This window comes from Dermacentor variabilis, chromosome 1, assembly GCF_050947875.1.
Source record: "Dermacentor variabilis isolate Ectoservices chromosome 1, ASM5094787v1, whole genome shotgun sequence".
Classification (NCBI taxonomy): Eukaryota; Metazoa; Arthropoda; class Arachnida; order Ixodida; family Ixodidae; genus Dermacentor; species Dermacentor variabilis.
The window spans coordinates 160761600-160775041 of NC_134568.1; the positions used below are offsets into that span (position 1 = coordinate 160761600).

The window sequence follows — 13442 nt, forward strand, 5'->3', positions numbered from 1 at the left end:
GTAAAGACAGCTACCACATCACAAATATATAGAAAAAATAAATTGCCATATTTGCTATGTCCTTGTCCCTTATGTGTTTGCAAGGCTTTGGTCTATGCTGTTAGGGGATGGGAAATCGTCCTGCAATGTCAGATAGAGTTCAGTTCAAGAAACCAGTGGTTAAGCAATGTGTGCACAAGTTGCAGTTAATATGCACCCATCACACACCACGTGCTACAATGCTTTTACGATGTAAATCCAGAAAGCATGCCACCGTCTAGGTAAAGACAGCTACCACAACACATACATATACAAAAAGAAATTACCATATTTCCTTTGTCACTTATTTGGTCCATGCTGTTGCTGTCAGGGGATGGGAGATCGTCCTGCAATGTCAGGGTTTAATCCCAAGGAATTAGTGGTGAAGCAATGTGTGCACAATTTGCAGGCAGCCAATTTACCATGGTGGTTGTGCTGACAGGTGCATGGAGCAACACCTTTGCTTCTAATGGGGAGGCAGCAGTTTCTTTGCTTGATTCATTCTGTAATGCATTAAAAGGTGTTGACATCTATTGCATGCTTGTAGACATGGTGTATGTACCATAAGCATATAAGTGCTGCACCATGCAGTCAAATTAACTTACTCTGGCTGACCGATACGCACATCGGCGAAGTCTTGCCAGTGAAAGCTCTTTCATATGAGCATCCTTGTTCTCATCATAACATGACGTCCTAGGCAGGTTTTCAGTTGGTATTGCATTTTTTTCAGCCGCTGTCTTTGACATGCTACATCTGAAAAAATAAATGAATTGTTTATGCTTTATTGTGCCTCAATATGGGCTGCACCCAGAATTTTTTTTCTTTTTACCTCAGAAACAAGGCCACAATATTTATAAAAAAGCATTTTCAAGGAAATGAAGCACGGTTTGAGTGTGCAAGGCTATGCAACGTTGTACACCGAATGTAGCATCTGCAAAACGTAGTTGAAAGCTGCTCATAACGCGAAGTACACAGGTGCAAACACCACCACATGACCGGAGTAGTTTTGCCACTGACTTGGGGATGATTTAATAACACAGATAAAGCTAGCTTAGGTACTAATACTGCACATACATATGCGACACGTCAGTAGACGGCGGACGCCGTAAATTTTCCTCGCAACTAGCAAACGCGTGTAAAATTGACATGTGGCTGTCGCGTAACTGGCAAACTTCTGCAATGAACGTGATAGGCTCGCCGTCGGTGCGAAATACCAGTGTCATATGGCCACTCTTGAGCGTGTCGGAGATTCTCAAGTGCAAGTGGCAAATTCGTAATCAGTCGCGCTGGGAAGTGCCCGTGTGCAGTGCGCCTGTGCTGCAAGTTCATCCGCGCCACGCATGATATTTGTTCCGCTTTAGCATGCCACATACGTGGCACGTTTACACTCAACACTTCCCGAACTTGCTAGTACATCATTCGTAAACATTTGAATCTCCGACGCCCGTATAAGTTGCGCGAGACGTGCTGGGCATCAAAAGCCTCCCGAGTTACAGCCGGGTGTAGCCAACGAGCGCAGAGGTGACGTTCCTCGCAGAAACCGCTGTGAAGCGTCGAACATGAGCTCTAATTACAGCCAATGTGGTTAACGAGTGCAGAGGAGACGTTCCTCGGAGAAACCGCTGTGACAGGTCTCGAACCTGTGCTCGAATTTCGCGTTGCGGCTAACATATGCAGCAAATAATGCATAGCCCAATCGCCAGTGCTCGCAATGTGAAACGTGTTTACATAAGGTGACACAGCGACATGTATAATGGCCACGCACAATGGTCATGCATTAGGTTCGAGTTCACAAGCTCACAATAGTGTCTCACCTGGTAAGGAGAAATTATCCCGTGCAAAATGCCGTGAGCAAACAGTCACTGTCAGCGTCACAGCCTTGCCGATGCGGATGTTAGCGATCCACCTGGTTCTGCGGCTTCAGCCTTTCGACTCGGAGGGAAATGCGTGAACGGAAATATCGCTGTCCTTCCATCTCGCTGGCACGCACCGAGGAACACAGCATAACTGCTTGGCCGTTCGCTTTTTCTTTGCTAGCAGCTCCATTCTTCCGTCCGCGACAGCAGCATCTACGGCACACACGGCGACTGGACCTCCGTATGGCGTTTCTCCCTACTGCCGCTAGGTGTCGCATGAATTGCTGGAGTTGCGAATACATGGGCTTCATAGGGGGATGTGTTGGGAAACTGAAAAATTTCGTAAAATCCAGAAGTTCGTTACATAGAGGTTTGTTACATAGAGGTTCAACTGTATTTCACTCTGTCCGAGTTCGTTATGTTCGGGTTTGACTGTAGGCCCAATGGGGGCTCAATTGTAAACATATAAATAGAAGACGGCCTTACAGCCTGTGGAGCCGTGCATGCAATAACATTTGAATAAAACAACAAAAGAATCTTAGGCGTGTCATGCGACTTAGCATCTTACGTGACAGCCTTTAGATAGCTGCTTTCTGTGTGACCGAGGAGGTAAGCGAATTTCACCGCGTCGGCTTGGCTCGGCCGGCTTGTGGCCTCCGAGATCGCACCGATGCCAGTGCGATCTCGGAGGCCATACCCAGTTGCCAGCCAGTGGTGCGCCGCAAAGAGAGGGGGAGAAGTGAATGCATGACCCATGGCCTGGGCGTGACCACCGAGGTTGCGCCGGTGTGGTAGTGGAGAAATACCATAGAGAAATAAAAAAGTGAATGCACTAATACTTTGCACCGCAGCATCTAGCTGCACAGCATGGTGTGACTCACACAGGCTTGCGCGGGACCCTCTAAATTGCACCGAGGAGATCTCAGAGGCCACGCCAAGCTGCACTTGCCTGCACGGCCACGCATAAGTGACTGCACTAATCTTTTGCACCACCACGCGTAGCTGCGCAGCCAGGCATGCACGGAAGGTCAGTGGAGAAGTACGATAGTGAGCTGCTGCTTGTGCGTAGGTCCGCAGCTATGCACGGCGGTGAGAAAGACCAGTGTTGCTCAAAGATGTATTTGACGCAGGCATGCGGGAATTAGAAAACAAAGCGGCGAACGAGTGTTGAGTCGTGCTGAAAGCGATGTACTCTGTGCACAACGGTCTGGTATTTTTTGGTTTCGGAGATGACTCTAGTTTGTTATGTCCATTTGGCAGACAGTTTTACTTCGGAGGTTTTAAATACATGGATCTCTATGGCGCTTTCAAGGGGATTTCATTTACTTAGTTATATCCATTATTTCATTATATTCCATTTGTTATAATGAGGTTTGAGTGTATATACTCTTTTCTTCGCTCCACTAGCGTTCGTTTCATGCTACACATGCTTTCTGTGGGATTAGTGGGTATGTGCATGGAGCAAGTCCATAAAATATGCATCACCACTAGGAACCTACTAAAGAGCGCCTTGTGTATTGCTTGCAAACCACATGTGTCTTGCAAGTTCTGCTTACCAATGGATGGGGCTACAGACAGCACACATTGCACCTGCTACTACTGCGTCGAGGCTGCATTCACTCTTCAGATTGCGGGGGAGCCTCAGAGTTGTCTACGAGCTTCCAAGAACTCTCAAGGCAGCACAGGAGTTAACTAAAAGTTTATCAGGAGAACCAGGAGATCATGTGGAAGTAGATTTGGGTGGTCATATCTGCTGTCCACTGGTGCCTGGAGATGTTTAATAGCGGCCACTTGTGTGCCTGTCTGTCTGCTTTTATACAGTAGACTTGCAAATTTGACTCCGGTAAATTTGATTTTTGGTTAATGTGATCCCTACCAAATGTTCTGGCCAGCACCCATGCATTTTTATGGGCCTAAACTTCAATTATTTCAATCCTAAAATTGGCCTTCACCTAAGCCAAGATGTCTTCATATGCACTGTCTTTGTGCGTTACTCCTTTTCTAGCGTGGCTGTAGGTGTGCATGGCTGTCAACACGACTGAGCACATACACAGCCCGTGCACCCTACTTTAGAGGTAATCTGCTGCATGTGCCAGGAGTGGGAGGGCCGAGATGGTGTGGCATTGTGTGACCTGTCTTCCCCTGTCTTTAGTACTCGAGGTTGCTTAATCTTGAGCTCTGAAGACCATTAAAGCGAGAGATAGACGAAGCATTCGCTCCTTGCTGCAGGTGCTTTTTCATGATAGTATCGTCCTACTGTGGGCAACACTATAAGCCACAGGGGCAGAGTGGGCGCAAAAGCGTGGCTGGCTTCACTTCGCACCGTCAATGTGGATATTGTCGATATGGCATAAAACTATCTTTTGTTGCTGGCTATCAAGTGTAACAAAATTTTTTTTTCTCATTCACTTTTTTTTCCAATTGCCTGATAATTTGGAAAAATGTTGTGGCCCCTTCCATGTTAGAAAAATCCATTGGCGACTGTGCTTATTTTATAAAAGGTCAAATTTTAATATAATGAAATTTTGGTGTAACCAAACAAATTACTTATTTTACTGACTTTGCTACATCAAGGTTTAACTGTATATGGCGTGGGAGAACTCGTATTTTACGTTGGACCTAATGGAAGAGAAGGGCCAATCAGGTGGCTTTCTCATCCAAAACTCTGAATAACACAGAGTGCAAATGGGGTTAAAGGAAGAAACTCCTGCAATAACTTAAGTCTCTTCCATACTTATCTACATATGCAGAATTATTGTATGCAGAGCACTGATATTCTTCCACTTCATCTGATACCATGAACCCTGGTGCTGACCCTGTCAGTATCATAGTTCTGAATGTGGAATCAGGGCCTTGTGTAAAGGTATTGTTCTTTCTCGCGTCCTTTGATTATGAAGTTGACCAAAACTGAATGTTAACCGAAAAAATAGTGCCAGTGAGAGCATCTGTGCTTTGCTTAACGAGACATCAAATCATGACAAAAACCTGTTATATATAATGTCAGCTTCTTACGAACCTCTAAAACACAGATCTCTTAAAGTAGAAAACTGCGATACAGAGCAATTTCTTTGAATTTCTTTAATTTTCTATATTTGGTCTAGACAATTCCTGGGTAACTGCGTATGTGCCACGACATGCTGCAGCTTATATACAAACACGAGTGTATGAATATTGAAAATTCCGTCATGGTGGCCTAGTGGCTATGGTGTTGCACTGCTAGGCATGAGATTGAAAAATCATACCCTGGCCATGGCGGCTGCATTTAGATTGTGGCAAAATGCAAGAACACCCATGTACTATGCATTGGATGTTTGTTAAAGAACCCCAGGGGGTCCAAATTAAGCCGGAGTCCCTCACTACGGCGTGGCTCATAATAAGGTTGTGGTTTCGGCACATAAAGCCCCAAAATTAATTTTTAGCGCCATAGCGTTAAGGGTTCCATGTCGCAGAAAATCCGCCGTTGGTGTCTGCACTGGAATCCGTGGCCGAGAAAATCGTCCCTAACCACACAGGCCCTCTGCATGGCGCATAGGCGTTACTCAACTAATTGAATTCCTCAAAATCAAATGCGTTCGAAAATTCGTGAAGTATGACTTGCACACAACCTACAGGCATGATAATGCGGGATTGTAATTTGAATATACACAAGAAACGATAATTCTGTTACGCAGAAACTCAAACATGAACACCTTTTCCAGCTGTCGTTTGAGGTCTGTCTTAGTAGGAGCGGTTGACCTCAATTCCTCAATTGACCCACACATACAGTTGCAAACGGCATTACATGTATGTATTAGATAATGTAAACGAGCTTCATTTTTTGACAAAATGACCCCCCACAAACTTCAAATTTCACTTTGTTCACAAATGCAAAAAATATTCCATATACGATTCAATTTGAGGGTTACTTTTCAAAAAAGTTTGTAGTCAACTTGAATAAAAAGTTATGCTATTCTAAAACCTCTGATACCGCTGACTCCCATTAATTTGATCTTGCTTAGCTTGACTTTTCATTTAATTTGAACAAATATTATTATTCAACATAAAATATAATTTAAATGCACTGAAAATTCCTGGAGAGAAACCGTGCATTACTATGGAAGGAAAGCTTATTAGTTAGAACAATAAGCTTGAAAACACAAGAAATTCAGCAGACTATGCTATTGCTTTCCTACACGTTAGGCTGTTTTCTATAGGTAAATTTATTTTTATCTTTTAGTGGCTGATGCTCCTTCTAGCCGTGAAGCAATCCATTGCCGCCTGTTTTGTGTTATGTCATGTTGAGCCTGTGCATAAACATGTTGGCACTCTTTTTTTCATGCTGGTTGAGTCTCGCTGCAAGAGCAAGAAACAAAAAGACATTGCTGTTTTCTTGAAGCAATAAGAAAGTTTAATTAGTTCATTTTGCTGCCGTTTGTTAATCTAACCTTTCAGATAATTTGACCAAATCTTGCAGCCCTACAAGGGTTGAATGAATGGGAGCCTACTGCATTAAGAAATTATGACCGATAAGCTAGTTCCAATGAGCGCACCTCTGTGCGGCATAAAACATTGCGACATAAAACCTGTATGCATAATGTGAGCTCATAGGTAACGCTGAAGTGCACAGACCTCTTAAAAATTTCAATGGCATATTTGATTTTCTTACATTTATTATACTTGGACTAACCACTCTTGGCCCATCGGGTATGTGCCTCTGAGTATGGGCCCATTCTTGGCCTTCCTTCTGGAATGGGTATGGGTCATTGTGACACAAGGGGTATTACAATGCTTAAATATATTTAGATATGCATGTGCTGTAGTTGTTTGCGCATACATCTCGCATCACCACTCTTCCATTGATGAACACCATACATCGCCGTGCTTCTCGAGACATCATGTATCGACGTTAAACAGAATTGTATGCATCACACTTAGTTGTAGTATGGAAGGGATACTCTACAATGAATCACATCCATGCATTAATAAGGTTATCAAGAAATCAGCAGAGTACAATGAGCCTCTTTATATGGCTTTCATAGATTACAAAAAAGCATTTGATTCAGTAGAGATACCAGCAGTCATAGAGGCATTAGGTAATCAAGGAGTACAGACTGCTTACGTAAATACCCTGGAAAATATCTACAGAGATTCCACAGCCACCTTAATTCTACACAAGAAAAGTAGGAAGATACCTATAAAGAAAGGGGTCAGACACGGAGACACAATCTCTCCAATGCTATTCACTGTATGCTTGGAAGAAGTATTCAAGCTATTAAACTGGGAAGGTTTAGGAGTAAGGATCGATGGTGAATACCTCAGCAACCTTCGGTTTGCTGATGACATTGTTCTATTCAGCAACACTGCGGACGAGTTACAACAAATGATTGAGGACCTTAAAAGGGAGAGTGTAAAGAGTGGGGTTGAAGATTAATGCTATGCAAAAGACAAAGATAATGATAAATTACCGGGCAAGGGAACAAGAGTTCAGCATTGCAAGTCAGCCTCTAGAGTCTGTGAAGGAGTACGTTTACCTAGGTTAACTAATCACAGGGAACCCTGACCATGAGAAGGAAATTCACAAAAGAATAAAAATGGGTTGGATCGCATATGGCAGACATCGTGAGCTCCTTACTGGGAGCTTACCGTTATCATTGAAAAGGAAGGTATACAATTAGTGCGTTTTACCGGTGCTGGCATATGAGGCAGAGACTTGGAGACTGACAAAGAAGCTTGAGAACAAGATAGGTACCGCACAACGAGCGATGGAACGAAGAATGCTAGGCATAACTTTAAGAAACAGAAAGAGAGTGGTTTGGATCAGAGAGCAAACGGGTATAGACGATATTTTAATAGACATAGAAAAAAATGTCGCTGAGCAGGTCATGTAATGCGCAGATTATGTTGAATTCCAATGGCGGAGTCGGAGCAAGTTTTTCTGCTCGTTTCGGAGCAAGTTTGTTCCAATGACAGAGTGATGGCGGAAGTAAGGTGTTCCAATAAGAGAGTCTGAGTGGATTCAGAGCGGGAGTCACTCCGTGTAGCAGAAAAGGATGCTCCGCCAAAATTGGCGGAGTGGACCGGAACTCTGCGTGGTGTATTTCCTTTACCACGTTTGGCTGCTGGGAGGCGCCACCGGTCACGACTCGCGAGGAAGCAAAAGCTGCTGCACGCTTGTTGAGATATCCATTCCGCACTTTTAAAAAAACACCAGGTGAACGGTGCTGAAGAGACAAGTGACCGGTGGGAGCAAACAGCGGGAGGAAATGACAACATGCAAGGCATCCTGGGTAACTCGGCGATACCAAGTTCCACTTCCGCCTTGCTCCGGCGGTGCAGGTTGTGTTCCACTCGCGGATTTGGAGGCGTTGCTCTACGCCAGAGTCGAGTGCTCGCTCACGGAGTCTGTTGGCCACTCCGACTCCGCCATTGGAATTCAACATTAAATAACCGTTGGACCATTATGGTGACAGAATGGGTACCAAGAGAAGGGAAGCGCAGTAGAGGACGGCTGAAGACTAGGTGGTGCGAAGAAATTAGGTAAATTTGCAGGGGCTAGTTGGAATCGGTTGGCGCAGGACAGGGGTAATTGGAGATAGCAGGGAGAGGCCTTCGTCCTGCAGTGGGCATAACATAGGCTGATGATGATGATGATGAGTTCTCAAACTATATGATGATGAGTTCTATATGATGAGTTCCCAAATAATATTTGTTACTGCTGCTACCAGTTTGCTGTGACCCCTAATTACTGGGGTGGTGTTCTCGAATAATCACTTGTGAGGATACAATCCCTTTCAAGAGATTTTTTGTGACTTGGCACCGAATGCATCAGCATTTATGACCAACACTGTTCCCACACAGTGCCTGGAGGGCTGCCAATCATAGATGACACGTCTAATGCCGAGTCATGTGAAATCTCATAAAAGAGATCATTCAAGAATACTGCTTCTGGTCACCAGAGAGCAAGGTATTACAGCAGTAGCCTATGGTATGCACTGCATTTTATCTGTTAAAACTAATCTGAAAGAACAGTTAGGATGCATTAGTTTGACTGTCAAAACATAGTGTTACACTGAATACCTTGTGGAACTTGCAGCAAGCTCTGGTGAAGATGCAGCTACTACTACAAAGAAGCGACGAGCCAGCAGTGGCCAGCTTGGAAGTTCCTGGGCACTGGAAGCATCAGTGCGCAAGACAATAGAAGCAGATAAATGCAACAAGCGGCTCTGGAGTGAATGCTTGGCTGCGACATCAATGGGCCGAGTGGCTTTCCTAGATCGCGTTCAGGCGGTGTTTACATGTGTGTGCTGCCAAGAACTGGTCTGCCATCCTGTGACAACACCCTGCAACCACAACCTGTGCCAGGTAAGCATCGGTGTCTCTATAAAGGTCTACACTGGCTGGATATGTTTTCTGGTCACTGCAAACGTTTTCTCAAAACTCTCACGTTTGTAAGATGTGCTCATGTTGGCATAAAGGAGTTTTTCAGCAGACCAGTAGCTTGGTATTATTTAGCATTGACAACAAAAAGAAATAATTTAAGTGAGTTATTTCTTAAAGCAGAGGGGCAGTGAACGGGGCTAGTTGGTGGTACAGTCGAACCCACTTACAACAGTACCAGCTTTAACACCATATCGGATATAGCATTGAATAAGAAGCCGATGCACCGCCAACTTTTGAATGCGTTTTATGGTAAAATAAACCGCTTCGCAAATATTCATGGGTATTCCAATAACGGTCCATGTGCGATATCTTGGAACATCCATGGTAGGATTTCTAAAACATGTCCATCTGCGATACCCTTGGGACATCTGCGGTAGGATATCCAAAAGTGGACGTGCGGTGAATGTCCCATTTGTATCTGAAACTGTGCACGGACATTGGGACAAGATTTGGATATCCTACGGTTGAAGTGTTTTCACTGGCCCAGATGACCATTTTGTGTCCCACATCCTATAGATATGTATTTCTCCAAGTAACATTACAAATACGTACCTTGATGGTGTATCTGCTGAGGTACGTTAATGCCAGAGTTACCAAAGTTATCGGCAAGTAGTTGGTAAGCTTGTTTGAAATGTTTTGTTAATGTGTAAACATGTAAACGTCAAAATATAAATTAAACACTCGTGAGGTATATTTTGTATTACGTATGGTTCTGGCGCTCATCAAAATGTGAAAAATGGGCTTAAAATAGTAGATCTGTATTTTGATCATTATGAATTATTACAAATCCTGCGATGGCTACATGAAAAAAGTGAGTTCAGTAAGCACTAGGTAAAGCACACAAGTGAGACTCACAATGTCATATCAACATTACTTTTTACTTATACAATTGATAAAGCTTTATTACAAAAATGATTAGCACCCAGCCAGGCACATGTATGAAAATATTCAATGCAAGTTCACTTATACAAACAGGTTAAACGTGGAGAAAAAGAAAAAAGAAAAAAAGAACTTCAATAAATGAAAATTCAACGTCACTGAAACAAAAGTAATGACAAAAGGGTGTTAACACTCAGAAAATGAGTAGCAGTCACAATGCCACAATTATTGAAATCATTGAAACTGATTAGTAGGAGGTAGTAATATCACATATTAATGAATGACCAAAAGTGTATGGCCTGCATGCCAGACCTGCATCTGGTGGCAAAATATTCAACATAGAAAGATTCTTGCTATTTTTAAAAATGCAGTAGCTGACCGATTTTCCATACCTCGCGGGGACTGAAAAACAATCTGAAAAATCGAACAGTCTGAAATTTATTAGGCTTCGAGTGGCTTAAAAAATCTCAAATAATGCCCTGCCTCATACTATGCTTGGAGGCGATCAGATTTGCTTGGATTTCTGCAAGAGTGATGTCGTCTCTATATAGAGTCGGCAAGAGTTACTGCATTGGCAATCTTCATTGGTGGAGATTGCCATGGATATCAAACGAGCCACTTTACATCGCATCACTTGGTTCTCGCGAAGGCACAGGAAACGGCATGGGAAATCATACAAACAAAGTAAAGATGCGACGTCTCCAAGACACACCTTCTGTGTGGACACACCACGAGCAAAAAATAGCAACCGAACTTGCATTAAGTGATTGTAACGGTAGTGCTGACTTAAAAAAGAAAAGAAAAAGAAAAAAAAAGGTCTTCGATTTGCTTGTACCACAGTGAACCGGTTCACGGTAGTCCACGAGAAGTTCAGAAATTGTGCAGCTCGATTTTTTTGGTGCAGGCACAGCATGACACTTGAAACAAATGTCAAGGTGCAGACACGGTGCAGGCGTTCTGTTTTTTTCTGACTAATGTGCACGGAGTGCGTAAGCTTGAGAAGCCCTGAACTGCTGGCACAGTCCACGCTCGTTACAATGGGCCTGCATACAACAGACTTTCGGATAGAACGAATCATATTTCAGCCTTAGTTTGTTCTACGTATTTCATTAATGCAATGAAGTTCGCTCTTAACGGACTGTGCTACAACGGCTTATTGGATACAGCGGACATAATTAGCAGAAATTTTTGTCAAAATTGCGTGTATAAAACGGACTTTTGCCGTGTCGACATGGGCTGGCAACTGACTTGTGAGTGTCAGCCGACGATTCCTGCTGATTGTTCACGAGGGAGGGAGGAAAGGGCAGGCGAGGGAAGATGAGGGGAAGGAAGGAAGGAAAAAGTGGAGAAGGAAAGGCAGGGAGGTTAACCAGTTTAGCTCAACTGGTTTACTACCCTACACGTGGGAGCGGGATGAGGGGGATGAAAGATCGGGAGGAGAGAGAGAGCGCATAGCACAGCATAGACGAGGGGAAGGTTCTACTCCTGTGGCTGCTGTTAATGGCGTGGCCGCCATATATTGAAAGCGATCTGCGATGTGAACAAAGTGTGCGCCTGCACAGGCCTTATCTTTAAAGCGATCTGCAATGTGGACTAAGTGCACCCAGTGCTGGTAGCTTCGTATGTGCTCTGCTTTCAACGTTTAGTTTGCATTGAAGCGAGAGACAGTACGAAGGTCAATTCACTCACTGCTGCTGCCGCGCTTATCTTGCTTAATTTTCTATTGCAATCGATGCTTTGCCTTTCGGGTGAAACTGCGACTTTTTTATTTGTTTGTTTTTCACTTTGGGGATGTTCGTCACTCACTCTTTGCAATAAAGTTGTGAGACATTGGGACGAAAGTTTCGGAAGTGAGGCGTCTTGGATGTTACAGACTTCGGATAAAGTGGAAATTTTTTTGTCGGATTATGAGGGCCCGATGTAATGAGAGTTGACTGTGTTATTGGCTTCTGAGGCGTAAATACACCCGCGCTTGTGTAGACACAGCAGATGCACGTAAACAGGGTTTTAGTGGCGCTTGCGCATGTATACTGCATTGTCTGCTGCACTGCTGTTTCTTACCTGTATGTCTGCACCAAGTTGTCTTCGACAGTAGAAAGAGTGCAGCAAAATCATGAACTGGCCTTGTATGTTTCGTGCACCTCTTGAAGTGAATGGCACGGTTCATAGGGTGCCATTGCTGCACTGCTGAAACGAATGGCAGTGTGTGGCACCTCGTGAACTGGTTCAGCTGCTTCAGGTTAATCGACCATGCCTAAAGTGCCGTCCCCTGGAGTGTTTTGTCAGCTAAAGAAGAGTGAGCATGACCTCTGAGATGGAAGAATGGTGCGCGCTCTCTGTTGATGGCATGCACCTCCCAATCTTGGAGGCTGTCAGCACCGAGATCTTTGAGCGGGATTGATCTTTCAGTGAGATCTCATGTGTGACGTCAGTGGGGAGACTCCGCTGCCGCACCATGTGCGCGCTCGCTACGTGAAGGCTGTTGGCTGATGTGTTCTACTCGAGTATTGAAATGTGAGTTGGCAGGTTCGTAGAACAGTGTACAGTGCAACCTCATTGATATGATTCTGCATAATACGTTTTTCGGGATACTATGTTTCTTTTTTCTCTTCTTGACCACCGTCCCATCTGGAGCTTGCTTTAGGTACCGTATTTACTTGGATCTAACATGCACTTTTTTTCCTGATAAAACGGGTCCAAATATTGCATGCGTGTTAGAATCGAGTATGACCCTAAATCTGCGAGGCGGCCATCGCCATTTCAAAATGGCCGCCTCGTACGTGCTTCGAGCCTAGCTGACCTAGTTTCTTCCATGGGATGTAGTATGTGTGCTTAGGTAAGTCTACCGTCTGTCTTCCCATTTTATGTGTTTGCTCTATCAGCATAGAAGTGCCGACTGTGAAGACATGCTGTGTTCATCATGATACCGCAATTAAAAAGAAAGTGATCACGTGTGTGGCGACGGACAGAAATTGGGCTGCATCACGGGCATTCTGAGTTCCCGAAACTTGCGTATGGCACTGGCGCAAACAGAAGGAGAGGCATTCTACTTCGGCAGCTGCTGTGTACGACGTGGCCCCTATCTTGAAAGCGATCTGTGATGCGGACAGAGTCTACGCGTCTAGGTGCACCGCGCTGTGTTCTCGCTGCTTAGTTCACAATGAAGCAAGAGGCACCATGAAGGCTTACTCCTGCTACCACACTTCCTCACTCCAGCACTTTGATAGCGCATTTCCGCGGTCATCGAGTGAGACATGTGCATGTTTGCTT

The 13442-nt window shown here is 44.3% G+C and overlaps 1 protein-coding gene across 1 annotated transcript in view; it reads left to right on the forward strand.

Moving 5' to 3' along the window:
* The window catches only part of LOC142587585 (E3 ubiquitin-protein ligase UHRF1-like), a 97177-nt gene that overhangs the window by 77457 nt on the left and 6278 nt on the right, over positions 1-13442 (forward strand). Inside the window, exon 14 of the mRNA XM_075698715.1 lies at positions 8947-9215. Coding sequence (XP_075554830.1) covers positions 8947-9215 — 269 coding nt within the window. The remainder of the gene's footprint in view (positions 1-8946; positions 9216-13442) is intronic.